Source organism: Crocuta crocuta, unplaced genomic scaffold, assembly GCF_008692635.1.
Source record: "Crocuta crocuta isolate KB4526 unplaced genomic scaffold, BGI_CrCroc_1.0 scaffold78, whole genome shotgun sequence".
Lineage (NCBI taxonomy): Eukaryota > Metazoa > Chordata > Mammalia > Carnivora > Hyaenidae > Crocuta > Crocuta crocuta.
In genome coordinates, this window is record NW_027532617.1 from 572,502 (window position 1) to 599,680 (window position 27,179).

The following is a 27,179-nucleotide window of genomic DNA, read 5'->3' on the forward strand; positions in this document are numbered from 1 at the left end:
TCCCGGAACGTTACTGACAGGCGCCGGCGCTCCGCACTTCCGGGGGAGCGCTTCTGGTGAATTCCAGTGCAGCGTCGGGAAAAACTTCCTGGTCTGTAGGAGGCGTGGTGGGGAGGGGGCGGTGGGGCGGGATCTCAGCGCTGAGGGCTTAGACGGCCTGGTCTGGGGTGTCCGTCTGCATTTTAAGTCTTACTTGCTTGAGATGTTGGAGGATGGAAAGGTGGAGAAGGCCGGAAAGAAGTAGGTGGAAGGAAATGAATGGGCTCCTGGGTCTTAGTAATGAGCGCCCCTCTGAGAATGCTGAGATTTGAGGGTTTATACCTAACGAAGCACGTGTGAAGAGTTATGAGGACGTAATTTGAGTAAAACAATACATGTGTTCATCACTACTTAAAATTGTACTGCATAGTTAGTTTATTGTCTGTTTTCCCATTAGTGGTAAACTGGAGAGCGACTATCTCCAGCAAGCTGAATAGACACTGGCATGTAATATGAGCTTAATTTTTATTTTATGCCTGAGACTAAGTAATACTTAAAAGGTTAAGAAGTAGTGGCAAATCTTAGTCTGAGTCCCCGAAAGTGTGTCATAAGTTAATTCCACAGAGGATCGATAATTGCAAAACTCCTATTTAAGGAATTATTGATACCATTTATCATTGAATAGGGATATGAGCAGAAAAATGTTCACCTTTAGCCCAGAAGGCTAACCTATATTGTGCATACTTTTGATAAAGATCAAATAGATGCCGGCTGCTACGTTCTTAAAGGGTCTCATGACTGCCTGTACATCTCACTAATAGTTAATATTCAGCAGAATGATAAGCACCAGAGAAATCTTGCTAAAGTTTTGCCAGTAGAAATTCCAAGAAGACATTTACGAACTAATACTCCCTCCATATCCCCCCCCCCAGCACTAAATGCATACATAACCCCCCAGTTCACAAAGCGGAAGTGCAGCTTTTTCTGCCCACGGGTCACCCTGGCCCCGTTTTATTTTTTAAAAAAATTTTTAATTTTTTTTTTTTTTAATTTTTAGGAGAGAGAGAGAGAGACAGCGTGAGCAGGGGAGGGTCAGAGAGAGAGGGAGTGACAGACTGAAACAGGCTCCAGGCTCTGAGCTGGCAGTCAGCACAGAGCCCGACGCGGGGCTCGAACCCACGAACCGCGATATCATGACCTAAGCGAAAGTCGGACGCTTAACCGACTAAGCCACCCAGGCACCCCCACCCTGGCCCCGTTTTATAAGAAAAGCACCTTTTTGCACCAAAAACATCTCAAGAATTCTTCCCTGACTGTTCACTACCCCCCATCAGTCATGAGTCTTTTTTTAAGTTTTGTACTAAGATAGATTTAAGTTTTTGAATGACTTTCCTAAGGTATTTAGGAAAACAGGATGGCCCTGGTGTCAGTTTCTACCAAAGCAAAATGTGGGAGGTGTGTGGGGAATGTGAATTTTCAAGAGAGGGACCTATTTTTTGGCAAGTCCGATCGTGATCTCTTGCACAATCATGTTTGAGAACCACTGTACTCTATGCATAAGTTTGTAAAAGTTTTTAATACTTTATTTAAAATTTTGTGCCCATCAATGTGAGTAGTTTTAGCCATACATTTCATCTTTTTAAGGTGCTCATACTTGTGCATTTTGGCCCTGGCATCTGCTATCTCATCTGGGTTAGCTCACACACCTGAGAATCAGAATCTAGGCTGGGCTCAGCTGGTGGGTTCTACTTTAAGATATAGGTGTACAGGCCTTTCAGAGGACTCTGTACCATGTGTCTCTCGTTCTTCTTGGACTAGCAGGCTGTTCAGGAGATGTTCTTATGGTGATCTAGAGGTAAGAGAGGGAGGCTTTGCCTGCATGACCTGTCTAACAATCACATGGCCCATGGCCAAGCCTAATTGTCAAGGGTGGGAGAGGGACACTCAGCCTCTGCAGTTTTAGAAACTGCAGCGTTACATGGGAGGAGGTGTGGATAAAGGGAGGAACAGGCCAACAATCTTGTCACATATGGAAAAGAATCCAGTTACATTCCCCTCTCTCACACCATAAATAAAAATTCCAACTGGGTTAAGATTTAAGTATAAAAAACAAGTGAAGTCTTCTGCAGACTCAGATATTTATGAGCTCAGTCAGTTAAGCATACGACTTTTGATTTCAGCATCCTACTCTAGATTTTAGCTCACGTCATGGGATTGAGCCCCATGTCAGGCTCCAGCTCAGAGCCTGCTTAGGATTCTCTCTCTTCCCTTCTCTCTGCCCCTCCCTCGCTCATGTGTCTCTAAGTAAATAAATAAACTTTAAAAAGTAAAATGCAACCCTACGCTAGCCCAGCCTAATCTCTGATTACATTGAGGAAATTAGTCTCTCACTTTATCTACCTAACAAAAGAAATCTGGAAACCCTCACTGGTGGAAGATACGTAAAACACACAATATCCAGCATATAATAGCAGTAGTTGTTGTAGACATGTAAAAAGGCAGGCAAGAATGACTGATAATAAAAACCTAAAACAATAGGAACATATCCATGGATGATCAAAACATTGGAGATGGTAGGCAAGAACTTTAAAATAACTAATCAATAATGTTAGATGAAAATGGAGAAAATGGATGAAAGGTTTCACCAGAAACTGGAAATGATTTTCTATTCTATTGGTTTGATTGTCCATCACTGTGCCAAAACCACACTCTTACTTTAACAAGTTTATAAATTTTGGTATCAAATACCTTTGACCTTGTTGTCTTGAAAATCACCTTTGTTGGAAACCAATTTAACAATAAACTACTAAAAAAACCCCCCAAAAACCCCACAATAAATCGCCTTTGTTTATCTTGGCCCTTCAATGTCCCATGCATTTTAGAATCAACTGGTTCTATGGAAAGCCCTACTGGCATTCGACTGGCATTGAATTGAATTTATAGATAAGAAAGGCTTCTGATGCTTCTATGATATTGCATTTTCCTTGATGTAAGTATTTATTTTGCATGTTTTAAAGTTTTCAACAGTTTTATAATGTTCTCCATGATGGTTATATATAATTTTTGGTAAATGACAATATTGCTATGTACTTTTGATAGCATTATAATTGATACCTTTTTCAAATTTACATTTTTAACTATTTCTTGTTGGTATGAAGAAATGCAATGCATCATTATACATTGATTTTATATTTTGGAATCTTCTTGAATACAGTCTAGTAATTTCACTATAAACTCCCTTGTGTTTTCTGAGACTCAATTACGCTTTCTGTCAAAAATGTTTGTCTTCCTTCTCAGTCATTATCCTTTCTTGTTTGCTTTTCTGGACTAGAACCTCCAATAGTTGATGATATTGGACATGCCTGTCACATTTTGAATTTTAAAGTAAATATGGCATCAACATAAAACTTTGTGAATACATATATAGCATTTACAAAACTGCTTCTGAGAGCATGCACTACATGTTAGCTGCTGAGTCAGGTGATCCTATTTTGTTCACAACAATCCCATGCTGCTTCTTAAACATACCAAGTCCCCTCCTGCCGCTGGAACTTTGAATCTCCAAGAAGGATGTTTCTCCAAGTAACTTCATGGCTCACTTTCTCATTTCTTTCAGGTCTCTCCTCAAATGTCTCTTTATCAGTCTTTTCCTGATTTTCCTATAGCATGTGTAATAAGGAATCTAATTCCACTTCTCAACGTATGACTGCTGACAGCTGTTAAGCCTCTCTCTCCTCCCTCTTCCCATTCTGTTCTGTATTCGAGCAAGCTGATAAGCCTGACTGCTCCTTTGACACTTGTGGGAAACTTAAACTGCATATGGAAGCATCACCTCGGCCATAACTGTTCATTACCATAGAAAGTCCAAAGCAGGCTCCTTTCCGTGTTCTCTCAGGCCATTTTTGGACCTGCTTGGGAGCTATTCTGCTTTCCCCGGAAAGCCTCATTATGCAAGTAGTAAACGCTTTCATACCCTCTTGGGGTCTGGGTGACTTTATCCGTTTTGACATCCAAACCTAAATTGGGGTGATGAGTCCATCCTGTCTCATGTGGGATGGACTCCACAAAATAGCATCCTCCTTAGGGGCGCCTGGGTGGCTCAGGTGGTTGTGTGTGCAAACTCTTGATTTCGGCTCAGGTCATGATCTCATGGTTTGTGAGACTGAGCCCCACAATTGGGCTCTGCAATGACAGCACGGAGCATGCATCCACATCGGGATGCTCTCTCCCTTGCCCACGTTATCTGTTTCTCCCTGTCTCTCAAGAATAAGTACATAAACTTTAAAAAAATAGCATACTCCTTTTACAGTCTATCTTGTGCTTTATTTTTCTTCATAGGACTTAATACTACCTGTCATATTATACATTTATTTATTGTTATTTTTCCCCACACTATATAAATGACTGAATGATAGAGCCCCACATCTGGTGAAGCATCTGGCATAGTCTTCCATACACTCATCCATTCAGCAAATATTTATTGAGTGCTTACCTTGGCCAGGCACTATTAAAGGCTTTAGTGCTATACTGGTAAACAAAGCCCTTACTCTCATGGAGTTTACATTCCAGTGGGCAGGGTAGGTGTCCAATATGTTTTTGTTAAACCAATAAACACTAATATTTTTTTCTGTCTGGAGGCAAGATATTAAAAAGAAACATCATGGGACGCCTGGGTGGCTCAGTCGGTTAAGCATCCGACTTCAGCTCAGGTCATGATCTTGCAGTTTGTGAGTTCGAGCCCCGCGTCGGGCTCTGTGCTGACAGCTCAGAGCCTGGAGCCTGCTGCAGATTCCTCCCTCTCTTTCTGCCCCTCCCCCAATCATGCTCTGTCTCTCAAAAAAATAAATGTTAAAAAAGAAGAAACATATTGTGAATATAAAATTTTTATTTATTTTTTGCTTCAGATTAGTGCTTCTTATAAAAATAACATTTAGGAATTTCCACTCACAGGACAGGTTATAGGTAATATCCAATGACGACAATCAAAAAATATGTTTTGAAGATTTAGTATGTGTTTGGTATTAAAGAGCTCCTAAATCTGCACATGGTTAGCATTAGCAAGATTAAGATTAGACAGCTGATATCTGGCTAATGATTATTAAAGAAGAATACTGAGGAAAATGTCAACAATTTCAATCAGTAAAAGAGTATAATTTTTTATTTCACAAAGGACGGTGTCAAGTGTAGCAACGGCCTCACTTATAAGTTCAAGTATACCCACTTCAAGTGTTGTATTTTGATGCTGTTTTTTTTCCCTTTCCTTCTGGCAAATAGCCAACAAGATACAAACTGCTTCCAATTGGCAATCCAAACAAAGGAGGCATCATGGCTAACCACCTACTTGCCAAAGTCTGTGAAAGGCAAATTGCAAACTCTTGAGTATGGTTCAACCTCACCAAAAGGGGAAAAGTTGCTTCTTCTGCCTACCTTATTCCATGAAAAAAAAAAGTATACTTTGATTTCTGAAATGAATTTTTTAAATTTAGTATTAAGATTCAACAACTATCAGCATTTGCAACGCTGACTTTTCTAATACCCAGGAACATCCACTTAGGAGTTGTGCAACTAATTTGAAAAATTCAACAATGTTATATAAATATGAGTTATTACCAGTAGATAATAGGAATAATCACATGATTCCTGATCATGCTATATTCAAGGTATAAACATAAGGTTGATTTTGCTGTGATTAAAGAATAAAAAAATGAAGAACACTTTCACTATGTATCTTTGTTCCTAATAATCTCTAAATATATCAGATAATACAGAGTACAAATGTTAACATACCTTTCAGTTAAAGGCCAAAAAAATGAGATTTAAGTAGTAAGATCATTTCCATTGGATTTTATATTAGTATCAATTAATGAGTTAATTAATTAACCTTAATTCTTTTTCCTTTGATTTAATCTCGCCCAATTGAATGGGTCTCTTTTGGTTGATCAATGCGATACAGAAACTCTGCAGGCAAGAAGTATCCAAGATAGTCCACTGTGTCTGGGGTAGTGTCATAATGGTAGTGTCCACCTTCTCCGTGATGACTAAAACAATGGGTGTGCTCCAATCGCAAATCGAAGCCCTAGGACAACAGACAAGCTATGTGTCAGTATTTAAATGATTTTGGATAGGAATTGTTTAAGGGGGGGGAGACCTTCTTGTTTGTTATGGTTTTTAATTATTTTTAAAGTAATACATCATTTAATTCAAAATTCAAAGCATGAAAAAGGATATATTCGGTAAAATGTGTCTTTACATCTTCTGCCTTTACCGCTTCCCCCTTTCCTTGCAGGGAGCCAGTGTTTATGGAGTTTCTTATATATTCTTCCAGAAATATTTACTTTTTTACTCACATTTTTACTCTGTACATACTGTTATGAATATTGCTTTCTTCATTTAAAAATATAGCTTGAGACCTTAGTATATCAGATCATAAAAGGACTGCTTCTTTCTTTTACATCCACATAGCATTCTATTGCAGACAGACAGCAATTCCACTAATTCCCAACTGACATTTAGATTATTTCAAATTCTATTAGAGTAATGCTATCATAAATAACCTTTTAACTAATAATTTTACATACTTAACACATATATTTAAGGATAAATTCCTAGACATGTAATCGCTGGATCAGAAGTCAGTATTGTGGTAGATGCTGCTTTCTCTGAATTGGTCTCTATCTTTTTCTAGTGTCTAGTGTTTAGAATATAAGGAATAGTATGACAAGCAACAAATAAGATGATAGACCTGAATCCTGGTCTTGATTCTACTATTTAATAATATGACTTTGGGTGTCATGTAAAATAGCTGTGCCTTCAGTTGCTCGAAAGTACAATCTACCCTCCCTAACTCATAGGGGTGTTAGCCAACTGCCTCCTCATCTTCCAAGATAATTCTGGAGACTATCCTGATTTTTAAATGGCAACACAGAAAGTACCTAATTTTAAAAGAATATCCTAAAGCCCAAGCATGATCACTGTATCATACTGCGATATTAAAGACAGACATGAACTTACTGGGTCTCTGGAGACAAAAACTGGCAGACAAACCAAAGGAGCTTTCATCTCATAAAAGTGCAACCATTTATTCACCTCCTCATCAGAGTTCAATGGGCAGGAAGAAAATTCTGCGGGCTACAATAAAAGATCGTTCTAAATATATAGAATATTATTGAGAATTAAAATGTAAATTATATCTAACTTCATTACATTAAAATCTAAGCCTTCTTATAGATTTGACTGTTTTTAGAATCAAAACAAGTTATACACCATAGTTTTCAAAAGGATCACCAGCCTACGTGGCTCAGTCGGTTGGGTGACCGACTTCAGCTCAGGTCTGTGGGTTTGAGCTCTTTGTCGGGCTCTGTGCTGACAGCTCAGAGCCTGGAGCCTGCCTCAGATTCCGTGTGTGTGTCTCTCTCTTCTCCCGTCCCCCTTGTGTTCTATCAAAAGTAAGGAAACATTAAAAAAATTTTTTTAATTAAAAAAAAACCCAAAAGGATCATCAATCAAGGGTATAAGCTAAAATACGTGAATGAATAAATGAAGGAATGAGTCTTCTACTATCTTTGTTTTTCATAGCATCTCAGTTTTCCTGGAAATATATCCTCATCCTAATTTTAAATCTCATTATTGCTACCAGTATATTGAGGGGTGTGTGTGGGGGGGAAGCAAGGCATTAGAGGTTGGTAGAAGCATCAAAAAGAATAAAAGAAACTTAAGGAGGCAAAAAACAAAATAAAACAAAAAAACTTGTATTACAAAGCACTGCTAAAAGAAATTTAAAAAGACTCCAAGGGGCCACCTGGGTGGCTCACTGGTTAAGCATTTGACTTTGGCTCATGATCTCGTGGTTCATGAATTTGAGCCCCACATTGGGCTCTCTGCTGACAGCTCAGAGCCTGGATGCTGCTTCAGATTCTGTGTCTCCCTCTCTCTCTGCCCCTCCCCTGCTCGTGTTCTCTCTCTCTCAAAAATAAAACATTAAAAAACTTTAAAAGACTCCAATAAATGAAAAAAATATCCTGTGTTCATGAATTGAACTTAATATTGTTAAGATGTTAATACTACCAAAAGCAACTTAAAGATTCAATGCAATCCCTATTAAAATCCCAATAAAGTTTTTTGTTAAAATAGAAGAATCCATCATAAAATTCATGAGGAATCTCAAGGGACCCTGGAGAGCCAAACCAATCTTCGGGGAAACAAGAAAGCTGGAGACCTAGCAATTCCTGATATCAAAGTTACTACAAGTAATCAAAACAGTGTAACACTGGCAAAAAGACAGACATACAAATCAGTGGAATAGCATGGAGATCCCAGAAATAAACCCTTGCATACATGGTCAAATAATTTTCAATAAGGGTGTCAAGACCATTCAATGGAAATGGACTGTCTTTTTCAAAAAATGGTGCTGTGAAAAATGAATATTGATGTGCAAAAGAGAGAGGGAAGTTTGAACTCTTAATTTATACATGTACAAAAATGAACTCAAAATGGATCAAAGACCTAGCTGTAAGAGCTAAAATATAAAACTGAGGGGGGTGCCCGGGTGGCTCAGTCAGTTAAACATCCGACTTTAGCTCAGGTCATGATCTCACGGTTCGTAGGTTCGAGCCCCGCATTGGGCTCTGTGCTGACAGCTAACTCAGAACCTGGAGCCTGCTTCAGTTCTGTGTCTCTCTCTCTCTGACCCTCCCCTGCTCACACTGTCTCTCTCTCTCTCAGAAATAAATAAAAAACATTAAAAAAATAATAATAAAATATAAAACTGAGAAGGAAACTTAAGGGAAAAGTTTCAGGTCATTGGATTTTCACCACAATTTCTTGCACATGACATCAAAAGTACAGGCGCAACAAAGGTAATAATAAACAAGTGGGACTACATCAAATTACAAATGTCTGCGCTATAAAGGAAACAAGCTTCACAGCATCTTCACCAGCAGATTCGACCTCAAGAAACCACTTTCCTTGTTCATCCAGAAGAAGCAACTCCTCATCTGTTCAGGTTTAATCATGAGAGTGCAGTAAGTTAGTCCCACCTTCAGGCTCCACTTCTAATTCTAGTTCTCTTGCTGTTTCTACCACATCTGCCGTTAATTCCTCCACTTAATTGAATCCCTCAAAGTCATCTATGGGAATTGTAATCAAATTCATCCAAACTCCTATTTATGTTGATATTTTGACCTCTTCTCATGAATCACAAATGTCCTTAATGGTATCTAGACTGGTGAATCCTTTTCAGGTTTTCAATCGACTTTGCCCTCAGCTGCCATATTTCTATGGCAGCTATAATCTTAAGAAACTTATTTTTTAAAAATTTTTAATGTTTATTTTTGAGAGAGAGAGACAGAGCACCAGCGGGGGAGGAGCAGAGAGAGGAAGACAGAATCCAAAGCAGGCTCCAGGCTTCGAGTTGTCAGCACAAAGCCCAATGTAGGGCTCGAACCCATGAACCGTGAGATCATGACCTGAGCCAAAGTTGGATGGTTAACCAACTGAGCCACCCAGGTGCCCCTAAAATGTATTTCTTCAATAATAAAACCTGAAAGTTGAAATGACTCCTTGATCCATGGGCTGCAGAATGGATGCGATGTTAGTACTCATGAAAACATGCTCAGTCTGGATCACTTGCTGCAACTTCTACATCAGCATCTGCTGCTTCACCTTGCACTTCTATGTTATGGAGACAGCTTCTTTTCTTAAACCTCATGAACCAACCTCTGCTAGTTTCAAACTTTTCTTCTGCAACTTCCTCACCCCTTTCAGCCTTCATAGAATGGAAGAAGGGCCTTGCTCTGGATTAGGCTTTGGCTTAAGGGACTGTTATGGCTGGCATGATCTTCCATCTAGACCACTAAAACTTCCTCCGTATCAGCAATAAGGCTATTTTCACTTTCTTACCATTTGTGGATTCAATGGAGTAACACTTCTAATTTTCTCCATCAAGGCTTTTTCCTCTGCATTCACACCTTGGCTATTTGGGTGAGAGGTCTAGCTTTTGGTCTTCCTTGGCTTTTGACCTGCCTGCTTCACTAAGCTTAATCGTGTCTAGTCTTTAATTTAAAGTGAGAGATGTGTGATTCTTCCTTTCACTTGAACACTGAGAGGCCACTGTAGGGTTAGTAACTGGCCTAATTTCAATATTGTTGTGTCCCAGGGAATAGGGAGGCCTGAGGAGACGGAGAGAGACAGGGGAATGGCCGGTTGGTGGAAAAGTCAAAACATACCAACATTTATTAAGCTGGTAATTTTACATGGGTGCAGTTTGTAGCACCCCAAAGCAATTACAATAGTTACATCAAAGATCACTGATGATGGATCGCCATAACAAATATAATAATGAAAAAGTTTGAAATATTGTGAGAATTACCAAAATGTGACCCAGAGACGGGAAGTGAGCAGAGGCTGTTGGGAAACTAGTGCCAAAAGACTAGCTCGATGCAGTGTTGCCACAAACCAATGTATGAAAAATGCAGTATCCGTGAATGCAGTAATGTGAAACACAATAGTACGAGGTATGCTCATAGTTAATAATAAAGTATTGTGTACTTGAGTTTTTAAAATTCCTGTAATTATTTGGCATTTACAAATAGGTTTATCTATGATTCTGTTTTTTAACAGTTTGGAAAACTAAGTAGTTTCATAAATGTTGTGTCTTTCTTTGCAAAATCAGCTGACTTGCCATTTAAAATTATCAGGATAAAAAACATTAAACCCAAACATTTTTGATGAGTTTAGTGATAAAATGAAAAGGAGATTAAGTTGTAGTTACTTTTACACTTCATTCATTCACTTACCTACAAAAAATTATTTTAGCACTAGAATGCCCCGGGTCTTGCTTCATACGGTATTCCATCCTTACTGTCTCATAAACTTATATAATTAGCCCATAAGTTTATAATTCTCATAATGAGTGCTTTCCCCAAAACCACAACCATCTGGATAGCAAAGTCTACATACGGAGTTTGGGATTCTGGCAGTAAAAATGATAATCCAAAAAAAAATGATAATCCATTTCTAAGGCTTATACTCACATCTATCTATATCTTAAAAACACAAAGAAACTTCCAATATATTAACATAAATATAGAACTCTAGTTAGATACTATCTTACAGTATGATTTACAGTATTGTCTGTCAATTAAGTTTTAAAGTAACACACGGGGCACCTGGGTGGCTCAGTCAGGTAAGTGTCCAACTGTTGATTTCCACTCAGGTCATAACCTCATGGTTTGTGAGACTGAGCCCTGTGTTGGGCTCTCCACTGAGTGTGGAGCCTGCTTGGGATTCTTAATTCTCCTTCTCTTTCTGCCCTTCTCCTAATCGCTCTCTTTCTCTCTCAAAATAAAAGAAATAAACTTAAAAAAAAAAAAAAGGATTGGGGCACCTGGGTGGCTCAGTCGACTGAGTGGGCAACTTCAGCTTGGGTCATGATCTCACAGTTCATGGGTTTGAGTCCCACGTCGGGCTCTGTGCTGACAGCTCAGAGCCTGGAGCTTGCTTCAGATTCTGTGTCTCCCTCTCTCTCTGACCCTCCCCCTCTCACACTCTGTGTCTCTCTCTCAAAACTAAATAAACATTAAAAAAAATTTTTTTTAAATAAAAAGGACTTGATTAAAAAAAATAATAAAAATTAAAAAAATTTTAAAAGGATTAAATAAATAAATAAAATTAATACAATCATAGTAAAAGCATTCAGGGTATTTTAAGGTTTCTCAATGTATATTAAAAAAATCTCAAGATCTTGGAGTGCCTGGGTGGCTCAGTTGTTTAAGCATCCAACTTCGGCTCAGGTCATGATCTCACGGTTTGTGGGTTTGACCCCTCCATCGGACTCTGTGCTGACAGCTAGCTCAGAGCCTGGAGCCTGTCTTCAGATTCTGTATCTCCCTTTCTTTCTGTCCCTCCCCTGCTCGTGCCTGTCTCTCTCTCTCAAAAATAAATAAAAACATAAAAAATTTTTTTAAAAATCTCAAGACCTTAAATATGTGCACGTACATACCCATATACACAGGTACACAAAGACCCTTACCATTATATGAGTCTTCGCTTTTCCCTTCTGAATTACGAAAGTACCTCCCATGCCTACGGGCTTATCTCCATAATGTTTTTCAAGAGTTTGTCTCATACAAGTCACAAAGTTAAGTTTTCCAGTTCTTCCTTTGGCTTTCACCTCAATGACCTAGAGAGGATATAAATACGCATACCATTGTTCTAAGCTGCAAAATTTTATGTGAATAACTATCCAAGTGAAACATATGATCTAATGCCATTAAGCAAATATTCATTTGTTTGCTTGGAGCACACACATAGGAGTTGAGCCGAGGTATCTCAATCCTGTCTTGATCAATGATACATAGTGTATCATTGTGTACACACACACACACACACACACACACACACACACACACACAGGATGAGTTATCATTTACTCTAGTAAGTCTTATTCATGTTTTCTTGGACAGAGAGAGTTATAGCAAAGTCCTCCATTGAGCTCTAGAGATACTTATCATTTACATGTTAAAGTGACAAAAGGTTGAGAATTCCTGTCTTAAAGGGTTAACCTCTAGTAATTTAGAAGCGAGGAGAAATGATTACCTGTTCTCCTTTCCCTTAAAATTCTGGACTTGTGTTACCTCCACTTAATTAGGTCTTTTTACTTCACTACCTGGCTTCTCAAAGTAGCTGAAGCAGCTCCCTCTACTTGAAAACCTGAGAGTTCTCACAACTGCTAACATTGAAATGATCTTTTTGTGTTCTAACAGGAAGCAAATATGAAGTGAGGCATTAATTTTTCTTACCTCTTTCTTGCTGTAAGATTTTGCTACCGCCATTTCTGTCTAGCTTAACCAATGTCTGATCAATCAGTAATGAACAAATTACCTACATAGGAACTGCACGCAGGCATTATCTATTTCAGCTGTGACTCACTCTGCACATGAATATGACTACCTTTTATTCCTCAGAAAACAAGGTATTGGTTACTAAGTATTCTTCACCACAGTTTTAAATAAGACTTTCAGGGGTGCCTGGGTGGCTCAGTCGGTTAAGCGTCCGACTTTGCCTCAGGTCATGATCTCGCGGTTTGTGGGTTCGAGTCCTCATCAGGATCTGTGCTGACAATTAGCTCAGAGCCTGGGGCTTGTTTTGGATTTTGTGTCTCCCTCTCTGACTCTCCCCTGCTCACGTTGTCTCTCTCTCTTTCAAAAATAAATAAAAACATTAAAAAAAAAAAAGACTTTCAACTTGTCTGTAGTATTCTCTGAATCTTTAATAACTGGCTTATTCAAAGAAATTTGACTTTGCTAGTTTTGACTTTTCTTAAGAAAACTGTATATCTGGCAGTACAAGTTCAAATTTTTAGCTGAGAACTTCTGGAGAATACTGTGTTTTTGTGAACAAAAAATCACCTTTCCAGGTTGGCCCTCACTGGCAAAAAGATTAGCCAGTAATGCACACCCAAAATCGTGATATTTCTCACTGTATTTCTCGAGCAGGCACCCTCCATCTGCAGGGTTAACACGGGCAAAGTAGCTTCCATTTACTGGGGATTTGTGTTCACTTTCTGTTTGAATAACCGGCATAAACTGAAAATAAGAGTAAATAAGAAGAGTAAATCAGTCATTCCTGACATCAATATGCAAAGAGAATATCTTGAGTATCCTTAAGATATTTTATTTCAGGACCTATTAAGAAAACGTGAAGTATGGAATATTTAATTTTACGTTCAAAATGTTGAAGATTTATAAACACCAAAAAATTGAAAAAAACATTTTATAAAATGTTTACAGTATTTCTTACAGTGTTCCAATACCCTTGTANATGAAGTATGGAATATTTAATTTTACGTTCAAAATTGAAGATTTATAAACACAAAAAATTGAAAAAAACATTTTATAAAATGTTTACAGTATTTCTTACAGTGTTCCAATACCCTTGTAAATTGGGCTTTAAATTTTAGACATTTTTTCTATCTTGGACATTAGGTAAATTATATTACTCTTTCTACAAAAGAACCTTGTATGACTATTGAGTAATGGTCACATCTCAAGAGGTGCAGGAATGGGCAGACTTAAGAGGTCTTTGACTTTTCTAGTCTAGAGATGTGAAGAGTGTTTTTATGTTGTAAACACACTAACACACACAGTAATAGATAGTATCTTTTGTAAAGAATCATTATACCACTGGAGTAGTTCCTTGCTATTTAGTCTGAAAGAGGGAATATTTGAGAATCATTAAATATTCCATTCATCTTCTGATCAAAAGCTGCTTTCATATCAAAAGGAAAGATTTACAGTGAAGGTAGGAATTCTATGGTGGATAAGGATTAAAATCTTGCACAATCCAGTGTCCTCAGCAGACCACATCAGGACATTAGGCTCCTCTCACACAGAGTGTATATTCTAGAAAATCTGAAATTAGAGGCTGGTGCTCCATTACAGCGGAGCATATGCTATAGTCCAAATCTGTATCAAACAAGATCAAATCTGTAAAGAAAGATGGTATCAACCACTTATAATTCATTCAGAAAGTAGACTTTCTGGTAGGGCAATAAAAGAAAAATAGGTAAACCAAATGTCAAATCAATGAAATAAAAAAATTAAATAATAAAAAAATTAAAAAAAAATAATTACACGTATGCTGACCTCAGAATTGAACCCAAGAGTCTGAAATGGGCCTGCTCCTGCTCCAAGAATAAAAGCTCCAGGAAGCTTAATTTCTTTTGCAATCTTATTTACGTCATAAACCTATACAAGAAGAAAAAATATTATTTAAATCATAACTTATACAAATCTTTACTTTTTTTGACTGAGTCCACACTGGTCAATGGATGTTCTAATAATAAGAAGATGAATCAACTCAACTTCTTATAATCTTCATGGGAATGTGAAAAGTAAAAGTTCACTTACTTTTGTTTTATTTGCAAGAGGCAATAAGTAAGGCACACCTCCTACTTCTGCAATTCTAGTTTTCCCACAGATGCCTAAAAAAAAAGTAATTTTAAAAATAGGCAAACCTGTCACTTAGGTATAAAATGCCAGAAGGCACTAATTTAGTTTATTAAGAGTACATAACTTTTCCATTCTCATAGTTTCACAAATAGTAGGGATTGAAAGATGAAAATAGCTATGATACCTATCCTATTCTAACTACTTGTACTTCTAATACTGTTATCATCAAGCATAAAGGAGACAGAAAGTTGACAATAGAGCAAGGGCTAGAATTGAAGCCAAAATTTAGATAGGATGAGATTTCTACAACTAGTCTGTAATGATCTATTCCCTTAAAAATCTGTGCTTTTGGGGCGCCTGGGTGGCTCAGTCAGTTAAGCATCTGACTTTGGCTCAGGTCATGATCTCACTGCTGGTGAGACCGAGCCCCATGTCAGGCTCTGTGCTGGCAGCTTAGAGTCTAGAGCCTGCTTTGGATTCTTTCTCCCTCTCTCTCCTCCTCCCTGACTTGTGCTCTCTCTTTCAAATATAAACAAACATTAAAAAAAATTTTTTTTTAAAAAATCTGTTCTTTTGGTGGAGAGGGAGTTGGCTAAAATTGTACTTTAATATAAAATATTTTGCTTTGGTAGAATATTAGTTCTTTAAGAAATCCATATTGGGACAGCCTCTTGTCAAAGTTGTTTATAGAAATGTAATTAATTAGAGATAACTTCAGATGTTGGGATTTTTCTAAAAAATTTTTTTAATGTTTATTTATTTTCGAGACAGAGGGAGACAGGGCATGAGCAGGGGAGGCGCAGAGAGAGAGGGAGACACAGAATCTGAAACAGGCTCTGAGCTGTCAGCACAGGGCCTGATGTGGGGCTCAAACCCATGAATTGTGAGATCATGACCTGAGATGACGTCGGATGCCCAACCGACTGAGCCACCATGCAGGCGCCACCAGATATTGGGAACTTTCTACTTACACTTTTAATTAACACCACAGGTACAGCTAGACACAATTTGGGAAAGGCACCTTCTTTTTTTTTTTTAACGTAAAGTGGAAAATAATTGTCTTTTCATTTGAAAAAAAATAGCCTTGTCAGTTTTATACTAACAATATCACAAAATAAAGTATACATATAGCTATTTCTTTAGCTACACAGAAGGCAGAAGTACAAAAGTTTTATAGATCGCATTTATAATTAGGGATTTTAGAAGTATCTTCCATGGGATCATTGGAAGAAATTACTCGTGGATAAAAGTCTGTCTCATAAGTGATAGTAATGCTGAAATTTAAAGAAACCATTAACGGACCGTTTTAGTAGTCCCGGGAAAAGACAAGTAATGAGCTAAAAATGGGGACTGTAGAGATGGAGAAGAGTAGATTAAGAAGGAGGACAAGGGAGAGTATAGTGACGGAATATGCTAACTTTTAGACATGCTGACCTCAAGTTGTCCTTAGCATCAATAGGTGGAGGTGCCCTGTGGACAGCTGGAATTAGTGATCTACAGCCAAGAAAGAGAGAAAGACCCAGCTAGGTAAGATGTGCAGATTTCAAGTTCCTGTATCTCAACAGTAATTTGAAATCACAGGAGTAGATGGAAAAGTGCAGAGGGACTGTACAGAGTAAGAAGAGGTTGAGGAAAGAATTCTAGAAAGTGTCAGAATTTAAGAGCCTGCCAGCAGAGGAAGAAAGACATCATGGATGTAGGAAAGGCACCAAGGAAGAAAAGGCGAAAGAGTCACGAAGAGAGGAGAGAGAACTAAGGGGAGAGAGAATGTCAGGCAGTGATGGCTGAATACTACAAAGTATGTGAGAAACCAAATAATACTAGTAAACATACCAAAGTCATTGGTGACTTCAGTCACACCAGTTTATATAGAAAGTACCTAACGTTTGTGAAAGATCAGTAATATATATGTACATATCTAGCTTCCTTAGTGTTGCAATTTAAAGGCTTACAATTTATTGGCTAGAAACCTCTTTGGATGACAGAATTAAAATTAATCACTTTTTCTTTTCCTTGTACTCTTCTGTGTTTTCTAATTTTTTAATTTTACTTTAATTAACTACTTATTTAGTGGGGAGAATATATTACCTCTGGTACAGAAGACTTCGAGAATGTACAAGTATACTTAAAATCAACGACTGTTTAAGCTGGAAAGACCCAGAAGGAACACGAAAGCCAAATCTCTTCATTTTAATATATCTGAAGCCCAAATACATTATTTGGCTTACTTTAGGGTAATGAAATCTGTACATGGCAGAGAGAGAAGCAGAGTCCAGGACTTCTGTGTAAAATGACTTTTTAACAAACATGTCAGTAACAATCAAAGAGGGAGTGTGAGTGTTTATCTCCAAATTCCTCGTTATAATAGGGTACAATGGGAGAAGGTCGGACTTTCAAAACAGATTTGGATTTGAATCCTGATTATGACTACTGTTGATCTTGCCTAGCCTCTCTGAGCTTCAGTCTTCTCATCTCTAGACTGGGGTGAGCACATACTTTGCAGTGTTACTGTCAAAATTAAGACACTGAATATAGGTGTTTATTTATCATACAAGTTATATTATATTTGTAAATATTTATATTTACTTCTTACTTTAAACATTTTCTGGANTTGGCTGGATGATCACTAGGCGAGTAAGTATTTACAAATGACTCAAATACAAGGCTTTTAATATTTCTTCCGGTCTTGAATAAATAAATAAAAACTGAAAAATTTACATTTCCTTAACAGTCACTCCAACAGTTAAAAACAAAACTCTTATGTGATAAGAGGATTCTAGCCTAATGAACAATGATGATATAACCCATGAAAATAACAAATGCATAAAACAGTATTTTCTCACAAAGGAATAAAATGAAATCTGCTCAATTTAAGAAAACTGCACAGAAATTCAGCACAATTTAGTCTTAAACTTTGGAACAATATCTTTTATTTGTAGATAATTTAAGACAACCCTTCATAATAATTCTGGTTTCAGAATAAGATCGGGACGGAAAAAAGTGAACTGCAAAAACTGTTTACCTTTTACAGGAAAGGTAAATGGCTCCTTAGTCAAATCAGGGCAGTCGACCACAGACACCTGGACATCAGCAAAGTTATCCTTGAGCCCCTTCTGCAGAACTGACAGACAAGGAGAAGGGTTAACATCAGATAAAACTTTGCCACCATATATCAAATCTTTCCTCAACATTTTGGATATCATGCTCGCAGTCTAAATTTGTAAAATGAAAAGGCGGGGCAGGGAGAGGGCAAGGGGAGGGGATTCATTCAGTTGGTAGAGCAAGGGACTCTTTGTCTTGGGGTCACGAGTTCAAGCCCCATGTTGGGTACAGGGCTTACTATAATTAAAAAAAAAACAAAAAAAAAACCAGCGAAGGGTGCTTGGGTGGCTCAGTTGGCTAAGTGTCCAATTTGGGCTCAGGTCATGATCTCACAGTTCTCAGGTTTGAGGCCCACATTGGACTCTGTGCCGTCAGCTTGGAGCCTGGAGCCTGCTTCGGATTTCTGTGTCCCCTCTCTCTCTGTTCCCCACTCACCTTCTGTCTCTCAAAAATAAACAAACATTAAAAAAAAAAACATTTAAAAAAAAAAGAGAGAGGGAAATGGTCTTACTAATGAATATAATTAGACATTAGACACACAATTAATCACAAGGTCTTGTTAATGAATATAATTAGACATTAGACACACAATTAATCACAAGATATAATTAAACACAAATACCCTCTATCAAAATCACTATAAATCTGTAGAGATTTAAACACTGCACTAAGGTGAGGACTACTTTCCTTTTGGGGATAGAATTCCAAAGACCTATTGAAATGTATATATTTTAAACTGTTAGAAAGTAAGCAATTACATGTAACAACTTCATTAACACTTGAAGAGGAAATGTTGAGCAAAAGAAGTACAACACAAAAGAGATTATATGACTTCGCTTATACAGACTTCAAAATCGGGCAACTCGTCTAAGGTGACAGAAGTCAAAATAGTGGTTACCTCTTTGGGTAGAGATAGTGACTGGCTAAATACCTGATGGCATCTTCTGGAATGCCAGAAATATTTTATATCTCAGTCTGGGTGATAGCGACATGGGTGTAGCATGTTAAAATTCATCAAGATGTAACACTTAAGATTAGTGTACTTTACTGCAGACATGTTATAACTCAATAAAAGAAGGAAAAAAGGAAACATATTTCAAAGTTATAAAGCTAGGAGCAATATACTTTTTTTTTTAAGGTTAAAAACTAAGAAGAGGCTAGCCAGGTTTTCTTTTTTTTTTTTTTTTTTTTTTAATGTTTATTTATTTTTGAGAGACAGAGACAGAGCATGAACAGGGGAGGAGCAGAGATAGAGGTAGACACAGAATCCAAAGCAGGCTCCAGACTCTGAGCTGTCAATGCAGAACCTGAAGCGGGGCTTGAATCCATGAACCGTGAGATCATGACCTGAGCTGAAGTTGGACACTTAACTGACTGAGCCACCTAGGTGCTCCAGGAGCAATGTGCTTCTAAGGATGGAAAGTTTCCATAAGTATTTCTCTCATAGTAGTGTCAGCCATTAGTTTAAGTTTTGTAGAATCAGCCATTTCCAAAACATGAAGTCATCCTAACCTAGCCATATAGACATTCTAGACCACATCTTTTATCTATATGAAAACAGAAACCAAATTGCCTGGAAAATTCCCCTACCTAAACTAATGACTGCAGGCTAATAAATGTATAAATTATAAGATTTCAGCATGTGGAAATATAGTTAAATCTATTTTTTACTGATTACAAAGAGACCAAATTCTTACTATAGGATTTTATGTAAAATTGAAAGTAAATTTTAAGTCAAAAAACTTAGATTCATTTCTATTTTGTACTGAAAATATCCTGTACCTATAGAAAGAACATATAGAAACACAGACACAGAGGCACCTGGATGGCTCAACTGGTGCCATCCAATTGAGGAAAAAATAGGAAGGTCAGAAGAAGAGAGTCACAACCAAACAAAACCTGAGTATGCTTCTTGACTTCTACCTTAATCAGGAAGACAGATGAACTATCAGGATGGGTGCACTTTGAAAAGTAAGGGTAGGTTATAGTTACCACCAGAATACAATCTAAAGGCCATAAATCAAATGTTAGCTTTCTGACAGACTATATAGTTTTGGGTTAGTACTGTTTCTGGCTTCATTTCATATTCCTAGTTTTACTTTCTTTTTCTTATCTGTCACCCCACCTAATCTTGCAAACCTGCCTTAAATTCCTGTTTGAACTAGGGGAAGTGCATAAAAATATATACTGACAGAAAATCTAAGCAAGTTCATTGGCAGTCTATCATAACAGAAGAAGGGGAAAAAGTACTAATGTTAAGAACATGATTAATATATCACAGATTTCATACTTAAAGAATATTGTAACTAGTAAAAGTTAAAATGGTGTGACTTTTTGGGCATCACACACTTAAATATTGGATTACTATATTCATTTTCACTCTGTAAAGTTGGTATCTTACCAAGAATCTTCAAGTGGTGAGTTTAGTTTTTTTTTTTTTTTTTTGGAGGGGCATAATTTTGGACTTTCTCAATAAAAATAGTACAGAAGAGACACTATAAAGGAAAATGAAATTTCTGCATCGAAAATACTATTGCACAATTTATGCCTTACAATATTTTTATTTTTAATTTTTCTTCCTTAGAATAATTTAAAAACCCTCAAAGTTAGTATTGTACTTACCTCCAGCAAGCTCCTCAAGACTTGGCACGTGCAAAGAGTACTCAGCACAAGCCATTTCTTTCTTCTTGAGGTGCAAGGACACAGACGCCAAGCTATGGGAGGCTAATGGTCACAAGAGTTTCCCCTACACGAAGAATGAACAGCTGTTGCTCTGAAAAAGAACACTAAGAGTTCAGTTATATAAAAAGGGCAGAGGGCATTTGGGTTTCTTTCCTCACGGAAAGGCAACCACAGCTTCTAGTTTAATATTCCAAGGAAGAAATGACCTTTTTAAAATACTGATTCTTAAAACAGTCAACACTTCAAATAGACAAGAGGAAATGCCAAACCAAGAAGGCACGTGATTCTTTAGTCATAGATGTGGATTTAACACAGAGTTTTCTAATGGCTGGTCTAAGGAATATAGGTCTTGAAGCAAAAAGTAGTTTTTAAGGCTTACAAATAACTATTCAAGTGGTTATAGATAACAGTATAAGCCGCTCAAGGAATTCTCTCATGGATAAATTGTGTTTTCTATATTTGACCACATAGGCTAAAAATTAAACACGTTTCTTAGACTATCACTTTTACAAAAGAAAATTTAAATTACTAAGAAAAGTGCAAATTCTGCAACCGAGTAGCTACTGAAATTCAAATTATTACTTTCACTTACAAATAAACATACTTTCTTAGTCAACAGCTTTTAAAAAAAAATTTTTTTTTTTTTTTTTATGTTTTATTTATCTCTGAGAGAGAGAGACAGCGTGAGCAGGGGAGGCTCGGAGAGAAAGGAGACACGGGAATCTGAAACAAGTTCCAGGCTCTGAGCTAGCTGTCAGCACAGAGCCCGATGTGGGGCTCAAACCCACGAACTGAACCATGAGATCATGACCTGAGCTGAAGTCAGACGCTTAACAGGCTGAGCCACCCAGGCGCCCCCTGGTCAACAGCTTTAACGTTCAATTATTCTAACCTGATTATAGTTTGATGTTTTAAATATATATGCTAAGTATCTTTTACAATAAGTAGACATTATACACAGAGATTAGTATCTTACCTTAAAAGAGTTCAGGAGATGAAGTGTGCAAGCAGAGGAAGCAAATTAAATGAAGAAAAAAACCCCTAAAACCCAAGCAAAAATAACGTAAGGTGGGCAGGGAGTCCCTCTCTAGACCAATTGCAACAAAGAATACAGGCAATACTCTTAAGGGTGTTTCTAAAAGCACTATTCAGATTCTCATTAAAATTGTTAATGGGACACCTCATTAATTATTAATCTCAACAGCCTGATACAGGCTTTCTTAGTATGTGGAAGGTGGTCTTTCAACATCACTTGAAAAATCCACCCCCATTTTTTTTTTTTTTAATTTTCTAAAGACTCACAGGTTTCTTAGAAACTGGGTTTCTGGTTTTGATAATTTCAAACATCATATCCTCCACAAACGTGCTATCGCATACAGGTAGGACTTCATATTTACATAAGTACTTCATCAAATACCAACTTTTATTACCCTTTATTTATATGATATGCATAATCTAGTCTCCCAAATAAAATATAAACTGTTGATAATGGGCCCCAAGTCCTATATCATCGTATTTCAGTGATCTCAAGCATGTTTTTCAGTTGATCAATCCATAATTGTTCAGGAATGAGACATTTTAACTTTTTCTTTGGAAATTAACTTCGGATGGACAGAAAATACACACCTAGACTTTCCAAATGTTAACATCTTATGTTTTATCAGAAAGCAGCAAGTGATAATTAAGAACATATCAAAATCTGCTCAATACTATATTTATAATAAGGAAAATAAAAGCACTCCAGGTATTCCTTGTAGGAATAATAAAGACAAGTTTAAAATCAAATACAATCCTAATTTTACACTTTGTACTATCTTTAAAGGGTCAGTTGTTTGGTTTTTTTCCTTTCCTCACCAAAACAGAAACAAAGTCCAAACCCGGGAGGCTACAGCTGAATAACTAGTTTGGAAATGTAGAACTTCAGGTTAGTCAGCAGCCCAGAAGGCAGTGTGGTAGTGTGTGTCTAAGTGTTTATGTGGGAGGTTGGCGTTGGGAGTGATGAGATAAAGGGGTTAGAAAAATTCTTTTTTTTAAAGTTAATTTTTTTTTTTTTTGAGAGAGAGAGAGAGAGAAGGGGAGGGGCAGAGAGAGGGAGACACAGAATCTGAAGCAGGCTCCAGGCTCCAAGCTGCTAGCATAGAGCCAGAGCGGGGCTCGAACCCACGGACCGCGAGATCATGACCTGTGCTGAAATCGGATGCTTAACTGACCGAGCCACCCCCAAAAATTTTGATACAGGGGGCACCTGGGTGGCTCATGTCACTAACCGTTTGACTTCGACCCAGGTCATGGCTTTAGGAAAAAAACCCCACCAAACTGGACTAGTTTAAACTTTTAACACTCAGTTGCCTTTCAGGGAACTAAGTAAAAAACCCAGAAGAAAAAAACCAATCCACCGCTGGTGTCTCTTGCGATACGTCGCCCAGCTGGAGGCTGACCCTCAGTTTGGAGGGAAAGAGTGAGCTAACAAAACAAATCCAAAGGTGGAGAGGGGAACGGGGTGTGCTATGGAGTAACACTGGCTTCCAGCACAAAGCTTACACGTTTTGAGTTACGGTCAAAGCAGGAGCCTGTCGCAGTTTCACACAGAAGAGATTTTTTTTTTAATGTTTTATTTATTTCTAGGAGAGAGAGAGACAGCGTGAGCAGGGGAGGGTCATAGAGAGAAGGAGTCACAGACTGAAACAGGCTCCAGGCTCTGAGCTGGCAGTCAGCACAGAGCCCCACGCGGGGCTCGAACCCACGAACCGTGAGATCATGACCCAAGCGAAAGTCGGACGCTTAACCGACTATGCCACCCAGGCGCCCCAACTGAAGACAGAAGTAGACCTGACAAAACACAGCAGACACCACACTCAACTCCACGCACCCCCTCCTCCCCCTGCCCCAGGCTTTAGAAAACCAGACGGCGGCTCAGCAAATACGAGATACCAGAAACAGATCAGGCTGACTGGCTGCCTCTTCGCAGTTCACATCCACTCCGTTTGCTTCACCCTATTTGCCGAAAAGTTCTCGGCTATTCCACATATTTGTCGGGTTCCGTAAGCAAGCTGACTCCTGAACCTCGAGGATTCCATCTGTCAACCCCGCCTCCTCCGCTTTAGGGCGTTCAGGCCCCGCCCACCCCGATCGCCCCGCCCCTCGCGGCGATCAAAATGGCGCTCCCGCATCTTGCGGCCTCCCACTTTTCACGTTCCTCGCGGCGTTAAAGTGTTCTCGCGAGATTTCGGGAGCACTATTAGCTGAGTGGTGAGCAACGCTGTCCTTTTCTTCCGCAAGGCTGTGGAGGTAGGTGGTGCTTGCAGTGTTGGGGTGCTGCTGTCGAGGTTGTTGAAGGCAGACCTCTGAGGCCCGGGTTGCTCAGCCCGTACTGAGCCGGTGCTCTTGGAGCAAGCTATTTTCCAGCTAGAGTGGGTAGGAAGAGGACATGATCGTCCGGGCCTGGTGAGCGAGGGAGGAGCTAGCTTTTCCCGGGATCCCTGCGTTGCTCGGGAGGTTCCAGCCACAGCGCTGAAGCCAGGCCCTGAGGGTGGTGGGCTCGCGGCTGTGGCCTTGTGGCTGGATTGTGGCCCGCACCCACGCGTTTATAGGCGTGCTCCGTTGTATCTGAGTGAAGGTGTTACGACTGGAACGTACACGTTACGTTAACTTTCGCAAGTGCGAGGTAACCATTTCTGACGCCATTTTCCTTGCACGAGGTTAGGTGCTTCCTGGAGACATTCGCCCAAAGGTCAGGCAGAGTAAGTGGTTGAAGGGGTTGTTAGCACTACGGAAGAGCGCCGAATCTTGGGATGGGAAGTGACACTTAGGAGTGCTTTCTTAAAAAAAATTTTTTTTAAAATGGCTATTTCTGACAGTGGGAGTCGGGGAGGGGCAGCGTCGGAAGGAGACAGGATGGGGCTCGAACTCCTGAACGGGGAGATCCTGACCTGAGCTGAAGTTTAAAACCGACATAGCCACCCAGGAGCGCTTTCTAAACAGTTTCTGAAAAGTGGTTTTTAGGTTAATTCCATTGTGATATTTATTTTTTAAATGTTTATTTGAGAGAAAGTGGGGGAGGGGCAGAGAGAGAGAGAGAGGGAGACACAGTCCGCAACAGGCTCCAGGCTCTAAGCTGTCAGCACAGAACCCTACATCGGACTTGAACCCACAAACTGAGATCATGACCTGAGTGGAAGTCAGATGCCCAACCGACTGAGCCACCCAGGCGCCCTCCATTGTGATATTTAAAAGGCAGGTTCAACGTCCGGTGTCCCATCAGTGCCAATGGACCCGATTTTTGTTAAATTTCTTGAGTAATTATTTCATGAATTTGTAGATTTTGCATTTTGAAAAGCTGCAACAAGACATACCATGAAATTACCATGAGTCAATTGGGGATTTTGTAGATAAGAGTTGGGTGACTTATGGTATAGTTTTCCTGATTGGGGATATTTTGCCGTTTTATGCTAGGATTCCTTTCTTCATTACTTAACTGTCCTTCCAAAGTAAAGATTAAGCACCAAAAGGGAAGAATGTTGACATCACCTATGAGGGAGATGAAATCGTAAACTAAGACATTTTTTGCTTTTTTATTATAAGAGCTTCCAAGTACATTAAAACAAGGGAGTTAAAGGGTACCATTGTATATAGTCTGTTAGCCTTTCCTTGAAAAGTTTGAGAATTCAGGACTTACCAGAAATTTCACAGTGACTGATGAATCACAGTACGAATGAAAAGAGGCTACAAATGAAAAACTGAGGCCAGCAGTTTGGATTCGCAGAGTAAATCGTGAGCGTTATTTTCCCCTGATATACTGCGGCAATATTACCCCTGCCTTTGTATTTAGTTTTTCCTAGGAGTTCCAATCTGCTCTTAAAAATTTATTAACTGTATGTTAATACTTGTACACAATATGACTAGTGAAATTACATTTTGTATTATGGGAAGATATTTAATAGTTTTTTGGGAAATGTACTGTAATCTTTCACTGGATAAGATTTAGAAGACAACTGAAAAATGGAAACTCTGAATTCACTTTGTAGATGTTAGAATTTGATTTGAAGTGGATAATTGTATATAAAAATATTAAAGGCTTTGTATTTGATACCTTAATTTATATAAAATGGCATTATCTGACTACATGAAATTTTGTACTATTTAGGTACTAGCTGTTAACATTTGTTCAGAGAAACCACATCATGTTTGACGAATTGTCAGAAATCTTAAGTAATACGTGACGAATAAAACAGTTTGGAGAGGGACGTGGGATACATAACAGGAATGGATTCTCTGAACCCTATAATGGCGTCTGATTCAGCTATGGAAATTGAAAATCACAGGTAAGTGCTTTTTAAAAGTTTTTTAATCAACCATTACTAGATTTTTATTGCAAAACTTGACCAGATTTGATTTTAATGTTTACTGTATTTGAATTACCCAGTATGCAGTAAAGGTAGTTGTCAAGAATTAGGAAAGAAAAGGAAAACCTGTTTTACACAGGTCTTCAGCTTGTTTATATGGGACACATTCTTCACCAGGGAAGCAATACTCTCTGGGGCAATTTGGTGTCTTCCTGATAAAATTATCCTGCTTCTACAAATGGAACAAACCTGAGGGTGATTTTGCTTAAAAAATTATCTTGTGACGTGGCCCATGATCAAGGATGCCAGTATTTTTATGTATATGATGGAAATATCTAGTAAATGGGGAAATCGGCACTTATACTGTATTCAAATTAAGTACATTTACTTGGCTACTCCAGTTTTATTTAGAGCAAGCTATAGCAGTAAACAAGGCTGCCTTTAGAAGTTGATATTCTGTTATTTCTCTTGGAAGATCATTTTTTGGTAAATGCTACAAGATCATGGCACTATAGGCCATTATAGGTAGTTAGAACTAAATGTTTGGCTTAGTAGTGAGCTCATCTTTTTAAACTATTCTGAACATGTTTTCCTGCATTTGGTCTGTGGAAGACAAGTACATACAGCAATAGGCATTTCAGTAATATAAGAGGGTGTAATTAATTTTCCCCCTTTTTTCCTAGTGATGATTCTTCATCTGGTAGCAGCTTATTTAAAACTCAGTGTGTCCCTTCCTCACCTAAACGGAGGCAAAGAAACACTATTAGGAAATTTGTTTATTCACCTGAACGTGTACAAGCAAGGGACTCATCTAGTGACTCATCTTTAGAACCAAGACCATTGACTTTAAAAGCTATTTTTGAAAGATTCAAAAAAAAGAAACGTAAAAAGAAGAAATACAAGCCAACAGGAAGACCAAGGGGAAGACCAAAAGGAAGAAAAAACACTAGACGCTCCCAAATAAATAAGAAACAAGTGAGAGATAAAGGATCTGGGTTCCCATTTTTGGAATCTGAGAATGGAAGAAAACCATTACCTTGGAGGAAGATTTTAACCTTTGAGGTCAGCATTTCATTTATGTGGATACACATACCCAAAATGTCTGAAATGATTTCTTGGATACTTT

The 27,179-nt window shown here is 38.3% G+C and overlaps 2 protein-coding genes across 5 annotated transcripts in view; one reads left to right on the forward strand and one right to left on the reverse strand.

Moving 5' to 3' along the window:
* Positions 1-4,844: 4,844 nt before the first annotated feature.
* Positions 4,845-23,795, reverse strand: BKGD (beta-keto-L-gulonate decarboxylase). Its single transcript, XM_077780597.1, has 10 exons — positions 23,643-23,795; positions 21,688-21,752; positions 20,652-20,802; positions 17,950-18,048; positions 14,886-14,959; positions 14,622-14,723; positions 13,386-13,562; positions 12,008-12,157; positions 6,991-7,107; positions 4,845-6,055 (listed from the first exon to the last, which is right to left on the reverse strand). Exons 3-10 carry the CDS (start codon positions 20,704-20,706, stop codon positions 5,882-5,884), a joined length of 948 nt encoding a protein of 315 aa, XP_077636723.1. The 5' UTR covers positions 20,707-20,802; positions 21,688-21,752; positions 23,643-23,795; the 3' UTR covers positions 4,845-5,881.
* Positions 23,796-23,903: 108 nt separating this feature from the next.
* Positions 23,904-27,179, forward strand: part of TAF1D (TATA-box binding protein associated factor, RNA polymerase I subunit D) — a 10,871-nt gene continuing 7,595 nt past the window's right edge. For 3 of the 4 annotated variants that reach the window (XM_077780601.1, XM_077780602.1, XM_077780598.1), the window contains exons 1-3: positions 23,904-23,999; positions 25,855-26,032; positions 26,737-27,115. In XM_077780601.1, the coding sequence (XP_077636727.1) occupies positions 25,974-26,032; positions 26,737-27,115 (438 nt within the window). In that variant the 5' untranslated portion in view covers positions 23,904-23,999; positions 25,855-25,973. Of the gene's footprint in view, positions 24,000-24,073; positions 24,156-25,854; positions 26,033-26,736; positions 27,116-27,179 lie in introns of those variants that run through there. The other variant, XM_077780599.1, reaches the window with a different exon arrangement.